The 19,281-nt window shown below is 47.1% G+C and overlaps 1 protein-coding gene across 5 annotated transcripts in view; it reads right to left on the reverse strand.

Annotated features, from left to right (window-relative positions):
* Positions 1–8,302, reverse strand: part of OSBPL10 (oxysterol binding protein like 10) — a 74,296-nt gene extending 65,994 nt beyond the window's left edge. For 4 of the 5 annotated variants that reach the window (XM_083468103.1, XM_083468102.1, XM_083468101.1 and 1 more), the window contains exon 1: positions 7,700–8,058. In XM_083468103.1, coding sequence (XP_083324229.1) covers positions 7,700–8,043 — 344 coding nt within the window. In that variant the 5' untranslated portion in view covers positions 8,044–8,058. Of the gene's footprint in view, positions 1–7,699 lie in introns of all 5 variants that reach the window. The other variant, XR_014517661.1, reaches the window with a different exon arrangement.
* Positions 8,303–19,281: the final 10,979 nt, after the last annotated feature.

Genomic DNA, 19,281 nt, shown 5'->3' on the forward strand with positions numbered 1-19,281 from the left:
AAAGCCTTCGGTAGTTAGGTACTGTCAGGTTTTTGATGTAAGATGTTAGGACAGACTTTGCTCGTGTGCTCAAGACAGACTTTGCTCGTGTGCTAAAGACATCGACTCCATAAATCATATTTTGTTGCATTGTGCAAAATATGAGCAGGCCAGGGCTGAACTGATACTACCCTTGCTGGTACCTTTCCCGGGAAAATCAGAGGCTCACTATGTCAGGTTCCTACTGGAAGACCGGACAAAAGCCAGAACGTTAGCAGTGGCAAAGTTTTTATCGGTGGTTGCAAGAACAAATGAGCCCTATATTCTAAACAAAATGCTTGATTAACCTGGAGGTAGGCTGTATGAATTGTGTATTGATTTGTAATGATTTGTTGGGTCTCTGGACCGTAATAAAGATTGATTGATTGATTGATTGATTGATTGATCATGTTCTGAAAGGGTTCTACTTAAAATGGTATATTCCATTCATTCCATTTCTGCTTAGCTGGCTCACAGACTCAAAAAAAGTGGACTGATATTCTACACAGACCTTTTAATTCCTGCAGTGTGGCAAACAGTTAATGCATCACAACAACAGTGGTTAATTTGTATAGAGCATGTGCCCTAGGGAAGTGCTCATTTTTAAAACTTAACTGATAATTTATAACCAGACTTGTAGCAAGAAGCAAATTCTGAATACATTAGAAACTGAGGGGATGACAACTGAATACAGCCAATAAACAATGGTCACGTGCTTCAAACATCTCACACTGAAATTAACGAGACCTAAAAGTGCCCGTCTTTGACTAGATGATTTATTTATTATTTTGTTTATCCAATTTATATCTGTCTCTTCCTACCAAAGAAGCCCAGGGTGGATTGTGCCACAAATTGTGGACCTACCAGGTTTACTTTTAAAAAATGATTACGATGCGCTCTATTCTACTGCAGAAGAATCACGTTTTCGAAAATATCACAGATCTTGAAGGAAGCAAATGTGGCTATAGCGGGTGCTATTTTACACATCACTTCCCACCAAGCTGTATGCCAATGGAGCTAAACATCTCCTTCAGGAGACCTAACAACCGCCACCACCCCTCTGCCTCATAACCAACATTCAACATTTCCCCAAGTTTCAAATGCGGCTTTTTCAGCCAAGCCTATTGGGAAAAGTCAGGAACCCCAATGTATGTGCAGCAACTGAGAAACACAATGGCTCAGTGGATATCAGGGCTGAGCAATATCTGTTTTTCAACATTGAGATATATCACCAGTGTTCGAAACTCCCATTGTTCTAGGAGTGTTTTGCGACAAGGAATTTCACTAGTGCGAGCAGTTTCTGAGGTCTGGGAGAATTGCTGCACCTAAGATTTCAGATTAAAACAGCAAAGTGGAAGGAAATGACCTTTGTCTGCCTCCCCACTTACAGCCACTCTCTGAAGACTGGAGAAGAGACCCCCTTAGAGGGGTGGTCAGGGAAAGTATGGCTTTGTTTTTTGCAGTCTTCAGAGGAGGACTAGAGTCTAGACCATGTGAAAAATGAATGTTAAGATTTTAGCTGCAGTTCATTCATTTTCAGCTTTGTATTCTTGTTATAAAAAAGTGCACCTAGACGTTCCATTGTTGCACCGCACCTATAACCTAGGTTTAAGGTGCCATTTAGCTCCCAGCTTTCATATCTCAGTTTCTAACACTGAATATCACCAGCTAAGCATCGCGATACATCAATGTACCACAATGTCTGAAATAAGGATGGCGCCATGTAGAAGCACAGGCTGGCTTCACAGCTTTTCCTACACTGTGATTTTTGCATAAGTGCACACACACACAATGAGTCACAATATATTGCCAGGTCAAAAATTATGAAACAGATATCACAATATAGACTTCAAACTGGTTTTGGATGATGTATCGCCCAGCTCTAATACACATCATGATTCACGATATATTGCCAGGTCAAACATTATGAAACCGGTATCCACAATATGGACTTCAAACTGGTTTTGGACAATATATTGATATATCACCCAGCCCAAGTGGATATACTTAAGACTCAGCTGTAGGAGTTCAGCTAGTACAGGTTAGAATTCATACAAGGGAGGTCTTTAATTTTCCTAGTTATAGAAGCACAACTCTTGAGGAAGGACATGTGTCACCAGCTTGGAGGTCAGCAGCAGACAGGACAGGGGAGGATGCAATAGGGCGTGGGACTACAAACTGCAACTTCTCTCCTCCCCACACCAAATTCTAACAAGCATGTGGGAGCCCTCACAAAAGATATATGCAGCTGTGAGTAATCTACATGATATTCAGACCAGGAACAGCTGAATCTGGATACCCCCTCTGGCGAGTGGGGCAAAAGAAGAAAAGTATTCTCTCAAATCAGCCTCTTTACCATACAACGAGATTAGAAAGTGGTTAAAGAGACCAAGAAATTGCAAAACTGCAACTTCTTCTGACCTGGTCAATGAATGATCAGCAAGGGGATAGAAGGGCGAAACAAACATGTGCTTGAGTGTAGAACAAGCCTTACCAAAAAGAACCAGCATGGCTTTTGTAAGGGGAAGCCTTGTCTAACTCAGGCTGCAGTCCTAATCCCAATGACCTGAGCGTAAGCTCCATTGAATTCATCAGGACTTACCTCTAAGCAAATGTAGTTAGGATTACATTATAAAGTGGAATTCCTGGATCCAACAGGCCTATTTCCAGCTATGGCTGGTTCGCCAGCTACAGTCCCTTTCAGGCAGAAGTGATTTGACCGCTGTGCTCCATGTTCTGGTAACTTCCAGATTGGGTTATTAAAGCACATTCTACTTGTGGATGCCTTTGAGGTTGGCTTGAAAGCTTAAACGGGTCCAAAATGCAGCAGCCAGATCAATGGCGGGGGTTCCATTTAGAACTGGTATAACCCCCATTTTAAAATAGCTGCCCTGGTTTTGGGTTCATTCCCAGGCCCAGTTCAAGGTGCTCAAATTGGCCACCATGTACCTTGGGATATCTAAAATGGCCATGTAAATAGTCTGAAATACCTGGAATGATTAGGAGCATATCCTGAAGACTTAATATTGATCTGTTTTCCTTCTTGGTATGTTTTAATCACCCTATGTTTGTATTCTGGGCTGTTTTAACTGCATGCTTACTAGTGAAATGGAGGTTACAAAACATTAATCTGAACTACTGTATTCAATACATCAGACCCAAATATCTGAAATCTTGCCTCCTTCCCTTCTTCGGTGTTAAGAACAGCAGAGAGCCCAGGAGAGGCCTCTTCGTGGCATCCCCGGAGGTGCGCATCTGTCACCTACTTAATGTAGTTTTTATTGTATGCACATATTTACTCTGTGGTTTGACACCTCAGATATATAGGTTAGGACCTACTCAGTTCTCTTGGTTGTAATCTGTTTCAACTGTTCTTAATATTATATTTTTAGATTGCTGTAACCCTCCCTGGGACCTTGTGATGAAGGGCAGATAAGAAATCTAATGAATAGCAGCAACAGAAGAGTTCCATGTTATTCAGGGATGTCCCTATGCATTTAATAGGGAACATTTTCAACTTGAATTTTTTATTTTGGATGGGGGGGACCTTTTAACACAGCTCAACACAACAGGTTCCAACAGGACTTACCATATTTTTTGCTCTATAAGACTCACCTTTTCCCTCCTAAAAAGTAAGGGGAAATGTGTGTGCGTCTTATGGAGCGAATGCAGGCTGCGCAGCTATCTCAGAAGCCAGAACATCAAGAGGGATCGCTGCTTTCACTGCGCAGCGATCCCTCTTGCTGTTCTGGCTTCTGGGATTCAGAATATTTTTTTCTTGTTTTCCTCCTCCAAAACCTAGGTGCGTCTTATGGTCTGGTGCGTCTTATAGAGCGAAAAATACGGTAATAGTCATAAAAATAATAACAACAACATTAAATCCTTAACTGTTTAAGAAACAGCGTGTGTGTAGGAACAAAATGTCAGTGTCCACAAACAGTACACACTGCTAGGATCTACATTCAAACCAGAACAGGTGGGTTTATGTTGAGTCAGCAGTAGACAGTGAGGCAGCCAGGTGTGTAGATATCACCCAATTATACAGGATGGTGAATATTCAAGGGTGAGCAACTCCACTAATTTCTTCAAACTCAAAAAATCAGCAGATAACTCTAAAGCAGTGTTTCCCAACCTTGAGTCTCCAGCTGTTTTCGGACTACAATCCCCATCATCCCTGACCACTGGTCTTGCTAGCTAGGGATGATGGGAGCTGTAGTCAAAAAACCGGTGGAGACCCAACATTGGGAAACAGTGCTCTAAAGTAATACACACTGGGATGATGTTATCTTAACTTTAGATAGACACAACTTAACTATTACAAAAACAAACAAACCTGTTATCTACCAAACAAACAGATCAAAGAATCAAGGTAGGAAGGAAACCGAAAGAATGATATCCATGTAAATTTATGAAAGTTAACAGGGAAATGGATTCAAACAGCAGAAGAGCAGGTTATCATAAGATAACAGCATGCCCATACTGTGCTAGAAATAGTGCTTCCAGTCTGTATCAGAAAGGAAATTGCAAAGAAACAGAAAAGGCGCATCGAAGACCATTGGTTCTCGCAAGCTTTTCCAAAAGAATTATATTTAAGACCATTGTGTAGAATCTATGTTCCCCATCTGAAATTTAAACACTGACTTAGAAAATCCCAGTTCCCAGTAAGGAAAAGAATGACTATAAAGATCAGCAGCCAGTAGTTCCTGGTCCAAATCCAGCCTCCTAGAAGGAGTTGCCTGCCTCCCTTTCCCAAGTTGCCATTTCAAAAATCAAAGAGACATGGAGTATACATGACAGCCAGCCTTGCTAGCAGGTCAGACAGGGAGCAGGGGTCAGAGTCTTGGCCACCATAACCCCTTTTCTCATGTTGCCTCTCTAGCAAAATGAGTGGCTAGCCAAGGGTATACGTTTTGTACTGAAACGAGTAAACATTTCTGCAAATTTACTGTTTTCAGCAGTTATTAAAGTTATTTGCTATTGAAACAAAGGAAGAAACATACATATATACATACATACACACACACATATATATATGGATTATCTTAGGAAAACAGAAACCTCAGCTCTGATAAATTAAGAAAAAAGCAGCAATCAGCATTACATTCTCCTACAGATGGCTGCAAAAACATGGCACACATTTTCCCCCTTCACAGTGGCTGTCTCCACCCGCATGCCCACAAAGGTCAGAGTGACTTTATAAGGGGAAGATTGCTCTTAATAATGCACCAGGAAGTTATGCAAACCAAAAGAATCAATATTGTCAATCCCTTGCTGTTTATGCACATGAAATACAAGGTTTTTTTCTCTTCACCCAGTGAGTATTAAACGGAACAAGCTTTGGTTTTTCCCCCGGGAGTGGGGAGCGAATGGGCAGAAGAATATTGTGTTGCAAGACTGTACACAGTTACCTGGGAGTAAGCCCTATTGAACTAGGTCTGAGAAGTGGTATGTATAGGATTGTGCTGCGGAACGTTGAATATTTTCTTCCATCTTTCCACTAATATGTCATTTGTAGCGGAAATTGCGCCATTTTGCGCTAAACAAATGCCATTGATCTTACCACCATACGAACAAGTCCAACGCTTATTGTCAGGCAAAATGACCAAAAAAAAAATTCAAACAAAAAATTTAAGTTGCCAGCATCCAACCACGACCATGCGAAAGTCTAGAAGAGTAAAAATAAAAATACAGTTGATAGCACAATCCTAACCTTGTCTACTAAGAAGTAAATCCGATTGCAGGTAAATTGGGGTTAGGATTGCAATTACCTACTTCCAGGTAAACTGGGGTTAGGACTGCAGCTTTCAACTCTAAAGAAAAAGTGACAGGACAAACGTTTTGACAGTGTATTATCCCAGAAGAGATGGGATAATTAAACACAGGAACCAAAAACCCGAAATGTTTTCTGCTGCATACACAACTGCGCAATCTCTGCTTTCAAACTGCAAATTGGGGAAACCGTGAAAAACAAGAGTTCCTTTTCTTCTATAAACTTGTATAGACAGGGTTAAGAACCCACTACTCTTTTCCCTAGTCAACCTGAGTGTGAAACAAGCAGTTAATGCAGTCTAATCTTAACTAAAAAGTAAAGAATATCACAACGATGCATTGAATAATTCAGAATTAATGTTTCCTGACCTCCATTTCACTAGTAAGCATGCAGTCAAAAATACAAACATGACATGGTGAATAAAGCATACCAAGAAGGAAAACAGATCAATATTAAGTCTTCAGGACATGCTCCTAATCATTCCAGGTACTTCAGACTATTTACATGGCCAGTTTAGATATTCCAGGTACATGGTAGCCTTGGAAAAAGCTTGCTCACATGCACCACTGCCACATGCAAAATTAAATTCTCAGCATGCACTAGAAAGCTTCAAAAAGCAGAGTCCCGCATACTAGCAGCATAGAACTGTGGCGTTGGAAGGGATCCTGAGAATAACTGAATTCAGGCACAGGCAATCTCGGCCCTCCAGATGTTTTTGGAACTACAACTCCCATCATTCCTGACCACTGGTCCTGTTAACTAGGGATGATGGAGGTCATAGCCCCAAAACATCTGGAGGGCCAAGTTTGCCTATTCCTGATCTAATTCAACCCATTGCAATGTAGAAATATGCAGCTGTCCCACACGGGGATCGAACCTGCAACTTTGGCACACAGCACTGGGCTGCCTACACAGCCAATTTCCCAAGAGCCGGGTGCTACCAAACACATGGCTTCTCAAGCTCTTGTCTTGTTATTATTCCATTGCCACTGGAATCACAGAACTGTAGAGTCAGAAGGGGCCCCTTAGGGGGAAATCTTTTCCCCAACATGGGGCTCAAACCCGCGACCCATGAGATTAAGGGTGTCGTGCTCTACCGGCTGAGCTATCCCCTGCATATGGAACAGGTCCAGAGAGTGCAAATTTGGCATATGAATACGTGCTGGAAGAGCAACCTCTAAAAGAAAGAAAAATGAGGTAAATTAAAAGTAAAGGGACCCCTGACCATTAGGTCTAGTCATGTCCGACTCTGGGGTTGCGGTGCTCATCTTGCTTTATTGGCCGAATGAGCCGGCGTACAGCTTCCGGATCATGTGGCCAGCATGACTAAGCCGCTTCTGGCAAACCAGAGCAGTGCATGGAAATGCCATTTACCTTACCGCCGGAGTGGTAACTATTTATCTACTTGTACTTTGACGTGCTTTCGAACTGCTAGGTTGGCAGGAGCAGGGACCGAGCAATGGGAGCTCACCCCGTCACGGGGATTCGAACCGCCGACCTTGTGATCGGCAAGTTCCAGGCTCTGTGGTTTAACCCACAGCGCCACCCGCGTCCCTATCAGGTAAATTAGGGGTGGGGGAAATGGTGTTGAGGAACACTTGGAACAGCGCTGGACATCTCCTGAGCAACCAGCAGGGGGAGACATAGACAGCTGCCCTGTGGGAAGCGGCCGTGGGGAATCCCACGGGGAAGCCGTCGCAGGACAGGGGGAAACTTCCACAGTTACCTCTGAGTCAAAGAGGGCGGGCGTGGGAGAGGCCGACGCCGAAAGAAGGGCGGGCGGGAAGAGGGGTCAAATCCTGTGGGGCTGAGGAATAGGGGGGGGGAGACAGGGGGGAAGGAAGTAGGTCGACCCACTGACCCCCCCCCCAAAATAATGAGACTGAGAGAGGAGGTTATTCCCACATTTACCTGCTTTGCCAGCCCTGGATAAGGTTGGTGTACTTGCTGAGAGAGCCCTCGAGCACCGCCTCCGTCGTCCTGCCGGCCGCCAGACCCCCGCTCCCTCCCGGGCTGGCCGCGGCGGAGCTGGGGCTGCTGCTGCTGCCTCCGCCGCCGCCTCCCTCCGGCCTCCCCGCTGGTGTAGCCGCCGCCGCTGCTCCTTGGCGGCCGGAGAGCCCTCCCCGGCTGGCGGAGGAGGACGGCGAGGAGCCCGCCGAGGTGGGGCGGCTGCTGCTGCGGCTGCTGCTGTTACTGCCGCCGCTGGACGGGGCTGCTCCGGAGTCGCCTCCGCCCTGCGCCGCTGCCTTCTCCATGGAGCGCGCGGGGAGAGCGCGGAGAGGCGGCCTCGGCTGCCGACGGCGGGCTGGGAAATACCTGACTCATACGCAAGGAGGGAGAGAGAGAGAGAGGAAGGGCCGGAGAGAGACCCCAGGGGCAGCCGTCGCCGTCTCCTTCACCGCCACCTCCTCCTTCTTCTCCAGGGCTCGCGAAAAGCAGCGTCGGCGTCGGCGACGCTTTGTGTCCGGCGGCGGAGAGATCCGCCCCGTCCCTCGATGTTCTCGCTTCAAGCCCGGCCCCTCAGCCCAGGCGCGCGGCCATGAAGCGCTGCCTCGCTCAGGGAGCGAGCGCGAGGAGACTCCCACCACAGATGGGCGATGCGGGGAGGAGGAGGCGGGGACGGAGAAACACCCTTCGCGCCCTCCAGACGGGCGAGGGAGGAGGAAAGGGCTGCTGCTGCTGCTGCTGCCCCGCGTCGCGGCCCTCCTACGCCCCGGTGCGCGCGCGGGGGGGAAAGCGCCGCGCTTAATTGCGCGGGGATGTGCGGAAAGGGAGCATGGTCGCCGGCGACGCGTCTCTCAGAAGCGTCGAGTTGGAAGCGATCCCCCCCCCACACACACACCCCGCGAGGGCCGTCTAGTCCGAGCCTTCTCGAGGCAATGGCTTACAGGCGTCACCACCAGTGCTTTTTATCTTTTTTAAAAAAAGTTTAGGGGTACTCTCATTTTCCTACTCATATTGAAAGACTGCCCCTCAATCAGTGGCGTAGCGTGGGTTGTCAGCACCCGGGGCAAGGCAAGTAATTTGCGCCCCCTAACCCGTGGATTTTAGCACTCGAGTGCGAGCACGCCCTCGGATTTTTCCAGTAACACTTGACTTTATAGAATCATAGAATCGTAGAGTCGGAAGGGACCCGATGGTCATCTAGTCCAACCCCCTGTGGTGATGATGATGATGATACATTTTATTTATACCCCGCCCTCCCCAGCCAGAGCCGGGCTCAGGGCGGTTAACACCGGTAAAATTACAATAGAAACATAATGGGGGGAGGGACCAATTTAAAATACAGGTTAAAATGCAATTTGAAAAGCAGCCTCATTTTAAAAGTAGCCCACAAATCAAAACTGTAAGGGGAGGGAAGACATAAGGGTCCCACTGAGTCCAAACTAAAGGCCAGGTGGAACAGCTCTGTCTTGCAGGCCCTGAGGAAAGATGCAGGGCCACGCAGCTGTCCCGTGCGGGGATCGAACCTGCAACCTTGACATCCCTATTTCCATAGGGTTCGGGTTTCCGAGTGGCTAGGGAAACCAAGCTGGATGGGGAGGGGAAGCCACAAACATGAGTCTGACCAAACTGCGGGAAGCAGTGGAAGACAGGAGTGCCTGGCGTGCTCTGGTCCAGGGGGTCATGAAGAGTCAGACACGACTAAATGACTAAACAACAACAACAACAACAACAACAACAACAACAACAACAACGTATGACGTTACATTGAAAGACCTACATTGGCTCCCTGTACGTTTCTGAGCACAATTCAAAGTGTTGGTGTTGACCTTTAAAGCCCTAAACGGCCTCGGTCCAGTATACCTGAAGGAGCGTCTCTACCCCCATCATTCTGCCCGGACACTGAGGTCCAGCTCCGAGGGCCTTCTGGCAGTTCCCTCCCTGCAAGAAGTGAGGTTACAGGGAAGCAGGCAGAGGGCCTTCTCAGTAGTGGCACCTGCCCTGTGGAACGCCCTCCCACCAGATGTCAAAGAGAAGAACAACTACCAGACTTTTAGAAGACATCCGAAGGCAGCTGTTTAGGGAAGCTTTTAATGTTTGACGTATTAATATTTTTTTGGAAGCCGCCCAGAGTGGCTGGGGAAGCCCAGCCAGATGGGCAGGGTATAAATAATTTATTTTTATTTTTATTAGACACCCCCCAAGCCAAGGAGATAAGTAACTCTACAACTTCAGAAGTCATCTGAAGGGAAGTTTTTTTTAAATGTTTCATGTTTTATTATATTTTTATCCAAGGTGACTGGGGCAGCCCAGTCAGATGGGAAGGGTATAAATAATAAAATTATTACTATTATTATTATTATTATGGAATAGGGCGTCTCAATTTTCTTTGATGAAATGTTGCAAGGTATTCCGATTAATGCTTTTTATAGGATATTGGACACGGTGCGAGTTTATGGCTGCCAAGTATTGGCCTGAAAGGAAGCGCAGCCGGCGTCAGGGAACTGCTGGAGGATGGAGCTTGCAAGTGTTAGAATGCAAAACGCGGACAGGTTCAGGCACGCAAGAAGGTGGGGGAAAGGGGAGCCCGGATGGCTCAGTTTAAGAGCACGGCGCTGATAAGGCCAAGGTTGCAGGTTCGATCCCTTGTAGGGGGGCAGCGGCGTATTACTGCATTGCAGCGGGTGGGACTAGATGACCCTCGGCTCCCTTCCAGCTCGACAGATTCTATGAAAGAGCATGGAGCTCGGAAGTTGCATTGCAAGTAGTACGTGGGGGGGGGGGGCTCAAGGGTTGCAGAGAGAGAGAGAGAGAGAGAGGGAGGGAGGGAAGGAGGGAGGGGGGAACTGGCCCTCCGCTGGACAACTGATCCGGCCGGGCTCTGTTTCCCAGGGAAGCAGCAAGAAGTTGCAATCCAAAGTTGCAGAAGCACCCTGCTCCTTCTTCCGCGGAGGGAAACGCTCCTGCGGAGGCGAGAGGCAGCGAGGAGGCGACGAGGTGAGGCTTTTGTGAGGTAGGGAGAGGAAAGACGGGGGAGGGAACCCAAGGAGGATTTGCATGAGAGGGAATGAAGGGGAAACGCGCCTCCCACGCGGAGCACTTTTCCCCGGGAAATGCACGGGGTGGGGTCGTGGCTGATCCGTGCTGCGCGCTCGCGTCGTGCGGCCCAAAATGCTGCAGGATTGCCAATGCAAGACCCCCTTTTAAAACCTCCCCCTCCCCAGCTCTGGAAAAAAAGGGGGAAGGGGATGGCGTCAGGGTGCGGAGGCTGCCCGTGCCCGGCGTCGGTGTCAGCGCTGCTGCAGCGGCTGCTCCTCCTGCGAGCAGTGAGTGGAGCGCAGCCGCAGCGGGGGGCGCGCGCGCTAGGGCGCAAGGCTGGCGGTGGCGGCGGGGAGCCCGGCGGAGGAAGGAACTTGTCCCTTCCCTCTGGACTCGCGCCCCCCGCAGATGTTGCGCCCGGTGCGGCTGGCACCCCTGGCACCCCCCACGCTACGCCACTGCCCTCAATGAGGCCAAACTTAGATTCACAAAATGGTTAGGGGTATGCGTAAAGGTAAAGGGACCCCTGACCATCAGGTCCAGTCATGCCCGACTCTGGGGTTGCGGCGCTCATCTTGCTTTATTGGCTGAGGGAGCTGGCGTACAGCTTCCGGGTCATGTGGCCAGCATGACTAAGCCGCTTCTGGCGAACCAGAGCAGCGCACGGAAACACCATTTACCTTCCTGCTATTTATCTACTTGCACTTTGATGTGCTTTCGAACTGCTAGGTTGGCAGGAGCTGGGACTGAACAACGGGAGCTCACCCCGTCGCAGGGATTCAAACCGCCGACCTTCTGATCGGCAAGTCCTAGGCTCTGTGGTTTAACCCACAGGTATGTGTACCCCCAGGGAAAAGCGCTCCAACTATCCAGTGTGTTTTTCCCCCATAAAAATGTTTAGGGGTACTCTCATTTTCACTCAAGGAAACTACCACTTTATAGTTCAAATTGGGGGAAAATAAATACAGTAAATGGACAAAAGTACAAAGATTCACAAAATGTTTAGGGGTATGCATACCCCTTGCGTCTCCCCAGGAAAAAAAGCACTCTGGGGTTGCTTCAGGGCATAGGAGCCAACTCCCCCCCCCAATAAAATATGTGAGGAAGGCCGTAGCCAGGATTTTTGGGGGAGGGGGAGAACCTCAGATTTGTATTGATTTGGGAGGCAGCTGTCCCCCCCTACACCTATGGATCACCCTCCCCGCCCCCAAGTTAATGGGCATTGTCATTCAAATAATGTGGGTGCACCCCATCATGTGATCGATTATGTGGGGCGGGGCTTACCTGGGTCTCCTCCCCTGCCCAATAATTTATTCAGGTTGGCACCCCTGCTTCAGGGGATGCTTTAAAAGCAGCCTTCCTCCTCACCTTGCCAAAAGCAAAGCCCACATTCACCTGAAAGGTGTGGCCGGTTGCTGGGAGCTAATTTCGCAGAATACAAGAGTTGGAAGGGGGCCCTGAGGGTCATCTAGTTCAACCCATTGAGATGCAGGAATCTCAACACTTGGTCCTCTCAAGTTGAAACCGGACCCTGCTTCGCTTTGCCCATGCGCTAGCAGTTATGTTGCACCACTAGGAGGCCTAAATCCGAAGTAACCATGAGCTCTGGACGTGTGGGGTGTGTTCCCCATGGGGCATGAAGCTACGGTGCTGGTGGGAGGCATGACTTGAATTAAAACAGATGAACAGGGGCTCTGGGTTTATGAATCGCAAAATGCACTGCCACCACCCTACATAATTTGAACTGGGAACTGAATGGGTCTGGTGGGATACAGAGGGTAATAAATAACATTCGATGGCATGGATTAAAACCAAACCGCAACCACTTCTTGAGCGTAGGCTTTTGAAAGCGTTAGAATAATGCAACCCTGTGACTATTTGTGCAGCCCATTCCTGTGCTTGTCTACTTGGTGTAAATCCCAATCAGGCCCGGGTCTTCAGGCTGCCTATAGCACACAGCGTTTGTTGAGTGCAGGCTTGCACAAAAAAACTCCCTGCAAATAGAAAGCTACCTCAGCAAGGAATGAGCTAGGCAAATAGTCCACTGCGATGAGTTTTTCAGAATAACTATTAACGAGCAAATGCCTAGATTTGATTTCATCGGAACTGAGAGAAGATGGCGCCTACCAGCAGCGAAATGAATTTTGGATTGATTCGGCATAAACACCAGCGTGTGAGGAGATACTGCAACAATAGGCTTACAAGCTGCAACAATAGGAGAGTCAAGCATACAAAATTCACACAGAAGCACATCATTGCTTACTTCAACTCGCCTGTGGAAGCAACTCAGAGGCCATGAAAGAAGGAAGGTTAACAACAGGAAGATTTAAAGGAACTATTGGAAACCCAAGGCAGTGGAGATATAAGATGATCAGAGCCCTCCCCAAACTTGACGCATGGGAAGTCCCAACAATTTATAATTTGGCAGAATATTGGGGCTATATGATATGTATTTGTATAATTTGGAATATTTAATGTGATTTGATTGGATTGTTAAAATGGAAAATTTAATTTATAAAAATAAAATAAAAAAAAGAGTTTTTCAGAATAATTGCAACCGTGGTGCTGTCCTCCACACAGTCATATGTGTGAATCAATACCACGTAGATAAACGTGAGAGTGAGTAAAGGAGTTATTGGTCTGTATTTAGTAATGTTTTAGTGCTCATTAAAAAAAAAAAAGTGTTAGAACCCTGTAGCATTTTTTTCTAAAATAAATACCAACACCCTTGTATTGTTCATACCGAAGTATATAAATGTTCCTGCTATGCAGGTTGCTATAATGTGCTTGCTGGCAGCCTGGTTCCAAGTATTAGAGTTTCTGCTTGCAGTGCCTTCTTACTGATGTTGCATTGCACTTAAACACTTAATGGATCGATCCATAAGTGTATTAATTGAAGCAGAGGTAAAAGCCTGACCCCATTAAAGCACACAGAGCTTCATGTCAGGATTTCTCCTTCGTTTTGTCTGCAGTTCTGGTCTCCCCCTTATCTCTCATGATGTAGCTCGATCCAATCAAATGAGATGTGGGAGATTTGCAGTTTCACAGCAACTCAATATCTGCTAATACAAATATTTAGGATAAACAGAGCCATCTTTCCCATTGGTGTCAGTGGTTCGTTGCGCCAAGGCGCCAGCCTCTCAGGGGCGCCCTAGCGAGTGGGGGAGCTGCGCGGCTTTGCCGGCAGCCTCCCCTTTCCCTGCAAGCCCGCCAGCTGCGCCCCGCCAACTATATGGCTGGCGGGCACGCAGCTTCCCTCCCAAGCCTCTGCATCTGCCCTGTTCCTGTTCGTTGTCCTCCTCCTGCTTCCTGGCAAAAGGCGGCGTGCAGCCTTCGTGGGCTCCTTTCTCGGGCACCCCAACTCCGGACAGCATGTCCGCCAGCACGTTTTCCTGCTTGATCGCCACCACCACGCCAGGGATCGGGGCGGTGGGGATGGCAGAGGACATTTTCCACTGCCTCCTCCATTGGTTTGGAGTTGCTGGGGGGGGGGGCGGAAGGATCTTTGCACCACGACGTTAGATATGTTTAAGACGGCCCTGAGGATAAAGGTGCCATTCTGCCAAGGTACATAAAGAGCACAATGCAGGACCTATCTATTTCTTTTCCAAGACCACCTGTAAAGGTAAAGGTACCCCTGACTGTTAGGTCCAGTCGCAGACGACTCTGTGGTTGTGTGCTCATCTTGCTCTAAAGGCCGAGGGAGCCGGTGTTTGTCCGCAGACAGCTTCCGGGTCATGTGGTCAGCATGACTAAGCCAGAGCGGCACAAGGAAACGCCGTTTACCTTCCCACCAGAGCGGTACCTATTTATCTGCTTGCATTTGACATGCTTTCGAACTGCTAGGTGGGCAGAAGCAGGGACTGAACAACGGGAGCTCAATCCGTCGCAGGGATTCGAACTGACAACCTTCCGATCGGCAAGCCCTAGGCTCTGTGGTTTAGACCACAGCACCACCCGCGTCTCCTTTATGATTTAGGAACATGTTAAATGGATTACTCAGCTTTTGTGATTCGTTTTTTTATATTTAGAAACTTCTCACCTCTTAAAGCTAATAGCTGCCATACAAATATTGGAAGCTGTCCAAAATGTAAGTCAATGCAATGATAAAAGCCTTCAAAGATGAAGAAAAAAACAATACTGAAATGCACCAAGAAAATAAGCCAAAATGGTTCGCTGGATCGTTTGATGTATCTGTTATTGTAGGATTACAGACACAGAGAAAACAATGCCAGAAAATGTGGACTTGGGTTCAGAAGCCCAGCCGCCCATGCCTAACAGTTTGGAACTCAGATGAACTGGTGCACACTTCCAAGTGAATTCCTGTTCAAACTTGCAAGAGGAATCCATTCTGTCCAATTCAATATAAAATGAAACTTAGCACCACAGATTTGGTCTTTGCTCTTTCCTCCTATACAAAGACCCAGAAGGTGACAATTGGATTTTCTCTCTCTCCCCCAACACAAGCTTACAATGTTGTTTGGCCACGGTCCTAGGCAGGTTTACATGGAAGCAAGTACTTTCAAGAGCATATGCGTAGAGACCTTACCAGTGCAATCCTATACTCCACGCTAAGTGTGCATAACAAAGTGTTTCTGGGAAACTCAGTCCTATCCCTCACTATAGCTACTGTGGCAAAGGCAGAGACTTGGGGGGGGGGGAATCTACAGCCACATTGTCTGCAAGTTTCAGAACTTTTACGATCCTCTTCTTTCCTACATCTTTGTGCTCTTTATTTCTTCAACATATTTATGCCCTGCCCATCATTAACCTACATTTTGAGGAAGCTAACAAAGTAACAACAAAACACTGTAAATCTGAAAATAAAACAGAGCAGTATGAAGTGGGACAACAAACACCTGGAAATATATCAATTCCCTGTATAGGGAAGTTTTTGTGTTTGATGTTTTACTGTGCTTAATGTGTTTACAATGGTACCTTGGGTTAAGTACTTACGTAATTCGTTCCGGAGGTCCGTTCTTAACCTGAAACTGTTCTTAACCTGAAGCACCACTTTAGCTAATGGGGCCTCCTGCTGCCGCTGTGCCACCGGAGCATGATTTCTGTTCTCATGCTGAAGCAAAGTTCTTAACCTGAAGCACTATTTCTGGGTTAGCGGAGTGTGTAACCTGAAGCGTATGTAACCTGAAGTGTATGTAACCTGAGGTACCACTGTAATTTGTGGGAAGCTGTCCAGAGTGGCTGGGGCAACCCAGTCAGATGAGTGCCATAACTACTACTACTACTACAACAACAACAACAACAACAACAACAACAACAACAACAACAACAACAACAACAACATTGCCTGGTAGACAAAACCAGGCAAGCCTTCTAGAGGAGAGTGTTCCAGAGTTGGGGTATGACAACAAATGAAAATACTCTTTCCCCAGTCATCACCTGCCTTACCTGGAAAAGCAGAGGCAACAGATCTTCCAAAAGTAGCCTAGATGTTTGGACAGGTAGGTGTTCTACTGCCTGAGGCAAATAAAAAGCTGACAAGCTCCAACCCTCTGTCCTCCATTCCATGTACAGAGGCTAGCAGGACTGGCAGTTGAATCTCACTTCAACACTGGTGACAGCCAGTGTGGAACTTGCTCCTACAGGGGCAGCAATGGCCACCAACTTCAACAGAGGAGTGGACAAATTCACAGAGGAGCAGGGTATCAATGGCTGCCAGCCATGATGGCTCTGCTCTGCTTCCACAGTTCTGAGGCAGCATCCTTCTGAATACTAGTAATCCCGGGAACCATACAGAGCTTCTGTGGCAGATATCCTGATGTAGGGAAGGTTTCCTGTGGGTTGAACGTTTGAAAAACTCCAGCCATTTGAAACACTCCTGCTTTGTTCTCCAGCCTTAAGGCTTGCTATGTTGCCAGACTTCTTCTTCTTTGTTGATCACTCGTAGCCGAGTAAGATTGTCTTCCATAAACATGGTTTTAACAATGAGTCTGTAAGTGACTGTGGAGGCCAGTTATGGACCCACACGTCCTTCCACAGCGGGGGCATTGGTTTCCGGGGAGGAGTTGATCACGGTGTGGATTTGCCAAGCGTGCCTTCCTCTTAGCACGTTTCTCCCTTGCGTCCTGAGTTCGAGTGTCTTCAAAGCTCATGACACCTTTGGTAAAGGCTGTTCTCCAAATGGAGCGCTCACAGCCCAGTTTTTCCCAGTTGTCAGTGTTTATACTACATTTTTTTAGATATGTCATGAGACAGTCTTTAAACCTCTTTTGTTGACCACCAGCATTACGCTTTCCATTTTTCAGTTCGGAGTAGAGTAGTTGCTTTGGAAGACGATCATCAGGCATCCGGACAACATGACGAGTCCAACAAAGTTGTTGTTGTAGAATCATTGCTTCAACACTGGTGATCTTTGCTTCTTCCAGTACACTGGCATTAGTTCGCCTGTCTTCCCAAGACTACAACCTCCCATCAGCACTAGACAGCTCAAGGAGCACAGAAGCTCTAGTCCAGCAATATCTGGGAACCCAAGATTGAAAAGCACTGCCATGAGGGATACTGCTGAGAGAATGAATCTTCTCTTGGTGCTCTGCATGCCACCCATTCTCTGACTCTTAACAGGGCTGGATTTAGGTTTGAGAGGCCCTCGGCTACTGAAGGTAATGGGGCCCTTTATATGTCCAGCTGTCCTTTGTCAACAACAAACTGTCACTTTTTTGTGTTGAATATATGCTATATGGTAATTTATGGACCTAATAGGTATCTAAAGCCATTTGCACATGCAGAATGTAGGCACCCTATATATTGAAATGAGTAAACCAGTGATATTTGAGGGAGCAGGCTAGCATTACTTACATCATAGGAGCCTAAACAACACAAAACACTGTTGCTGTATGTATGTAGGTTTTATTTTTATTTGTTTTTTATCTTATATTTTGGAAATGTACATCCAGGTTTTTTTTCCTTTAAATTTTTTGGGGGCCCCCAAGAGAGTGGGGCCCTAAGCAATAGCTTGGTTAGCTTATACGTAAATCTGGAACTGCTCTTAACCAGCTATACCTGCATTTCAAATGCGTACAAAACACACCTGTGACTTGTTTTCTGTTTATAGAGAAATGCATTACACAGAGCAGGGAATTCTTCCTACTCATTTTCCTTGTTACGTTTCCCTTTTTTTAAAAAAAAAATTTGAGTCATACTTTTCACAAGAACATAGCTGTCCACAATTCAGGAAACTCCACCCTAAAGAAGCATTGCAAATAAGTTTATTTTCCAACCCATATGTTTCTGGTCCATTTCCTTTCAACATTTGCCCACCATAGTTAATGTTGAGTCCAACACACTAACGTACTAGGAAACTTGGAAATGTAATGTACAAGCATTTGATATACAGAGTCTTCTTGCAGAATCTCCTTCCCCTTCAGGCAGTTCTATCCTGACGCTGGGAGTGGGGGCAGAGCTCTTTCTGATTTTCTGCAGAACTGGGTTGTCATTGTTTGAAGGCTGGGGATGGGATTCTCATAAAAGATTTCCTCCAGGGTGTGGCCTCCACTCCAGCAGAGTGGCAGCAGCTATGTGATTACGTCATTTGGGACAGATTACACTGGTGTGCATTAGGGTCGGACTACACAAAGTGTGCGTCAGGGTGTGTATTTGGTTTGTTAAACTATTTCTGATTGTGGAAAAATACAGAAGCTCCTAACAAGCAGAGGCGTAGCGTGGGTTGTCAGCACCCGGGGCAAGGCAAGTAATTTGCACCCCCTAGAGTGAGTGAGCCAGGTAGGGGCAGAGAGCTGCGAGTGCAAGCGTGCCCCCCCCAGATGTTGCAGCCGGCCCCCCTGCACCCCCCACGCTACACCACTGCTAACAAGTCCTCTTTGATATGGGGTGAATGAAGGGGTAGCCCCTGACCTCAACTTCCTCCACCCTTTGAAAAAGCAGTAGTGTGAGAGGGGAAGAAGGTCTTGAAAGGATCCTCTATATTGTATAAATCCCCATCCCAATGAATAACGGCAAACATACAGCCTAGACTACAAGGTCAAGAGGAGGTCAAAGAGACATTTCCCTTGGGATCTGCCACTGTATTCCTCACTTTTTATGTTCACGGCTTAGGGTTGGAACATCTTTTCAGGTTAACATCAGATATTTTGCCCAGGCAAGTCCTTTCTCACATTTTAAGTCCTTCTTCAGTGACTTCTTTCAGAGACTCAGCCCTCCTTCTGCTCCGACTGGAGATCTGAGCTCAGAGGCATGTGCTACAGGGCACATTTAGCTCATGATACCTGAGTATCAACCTGAGTGAACTGAGATGAGAGTGTGACGCAGAGCGTCCCCAGTGCTTTAAGGCTGAATGTTGGAAACTGCCTCACACTGAATCAGGCCATTGGTCTAGGGCAGCTCATGACTGACAAAAGCTCTCTGCAGTTTCAGTCATCCTCCACCCCAGGAGTCTTCTTCCATCAAGAACCTCTCCCAAGACTTCTTCTGGCTTCTGGGAGGAGGCCAATGTCAGCTACCGTCCCTGCTTTCTTTCCATGTATCTCTCCCTA

This window comes from Podarcis liolepis, assembly GCF_965112155.1.
Source record: "Podarcis liolepis genome assembly, chromosome: 12".
Classification (NCBI taxonomy): domain Eukaryota; kingdom Metazoa; phylum Chordata; class Lepidosauria; order Squamata; family Lacertidae; genus Podarcis; species Podarcis liolepis.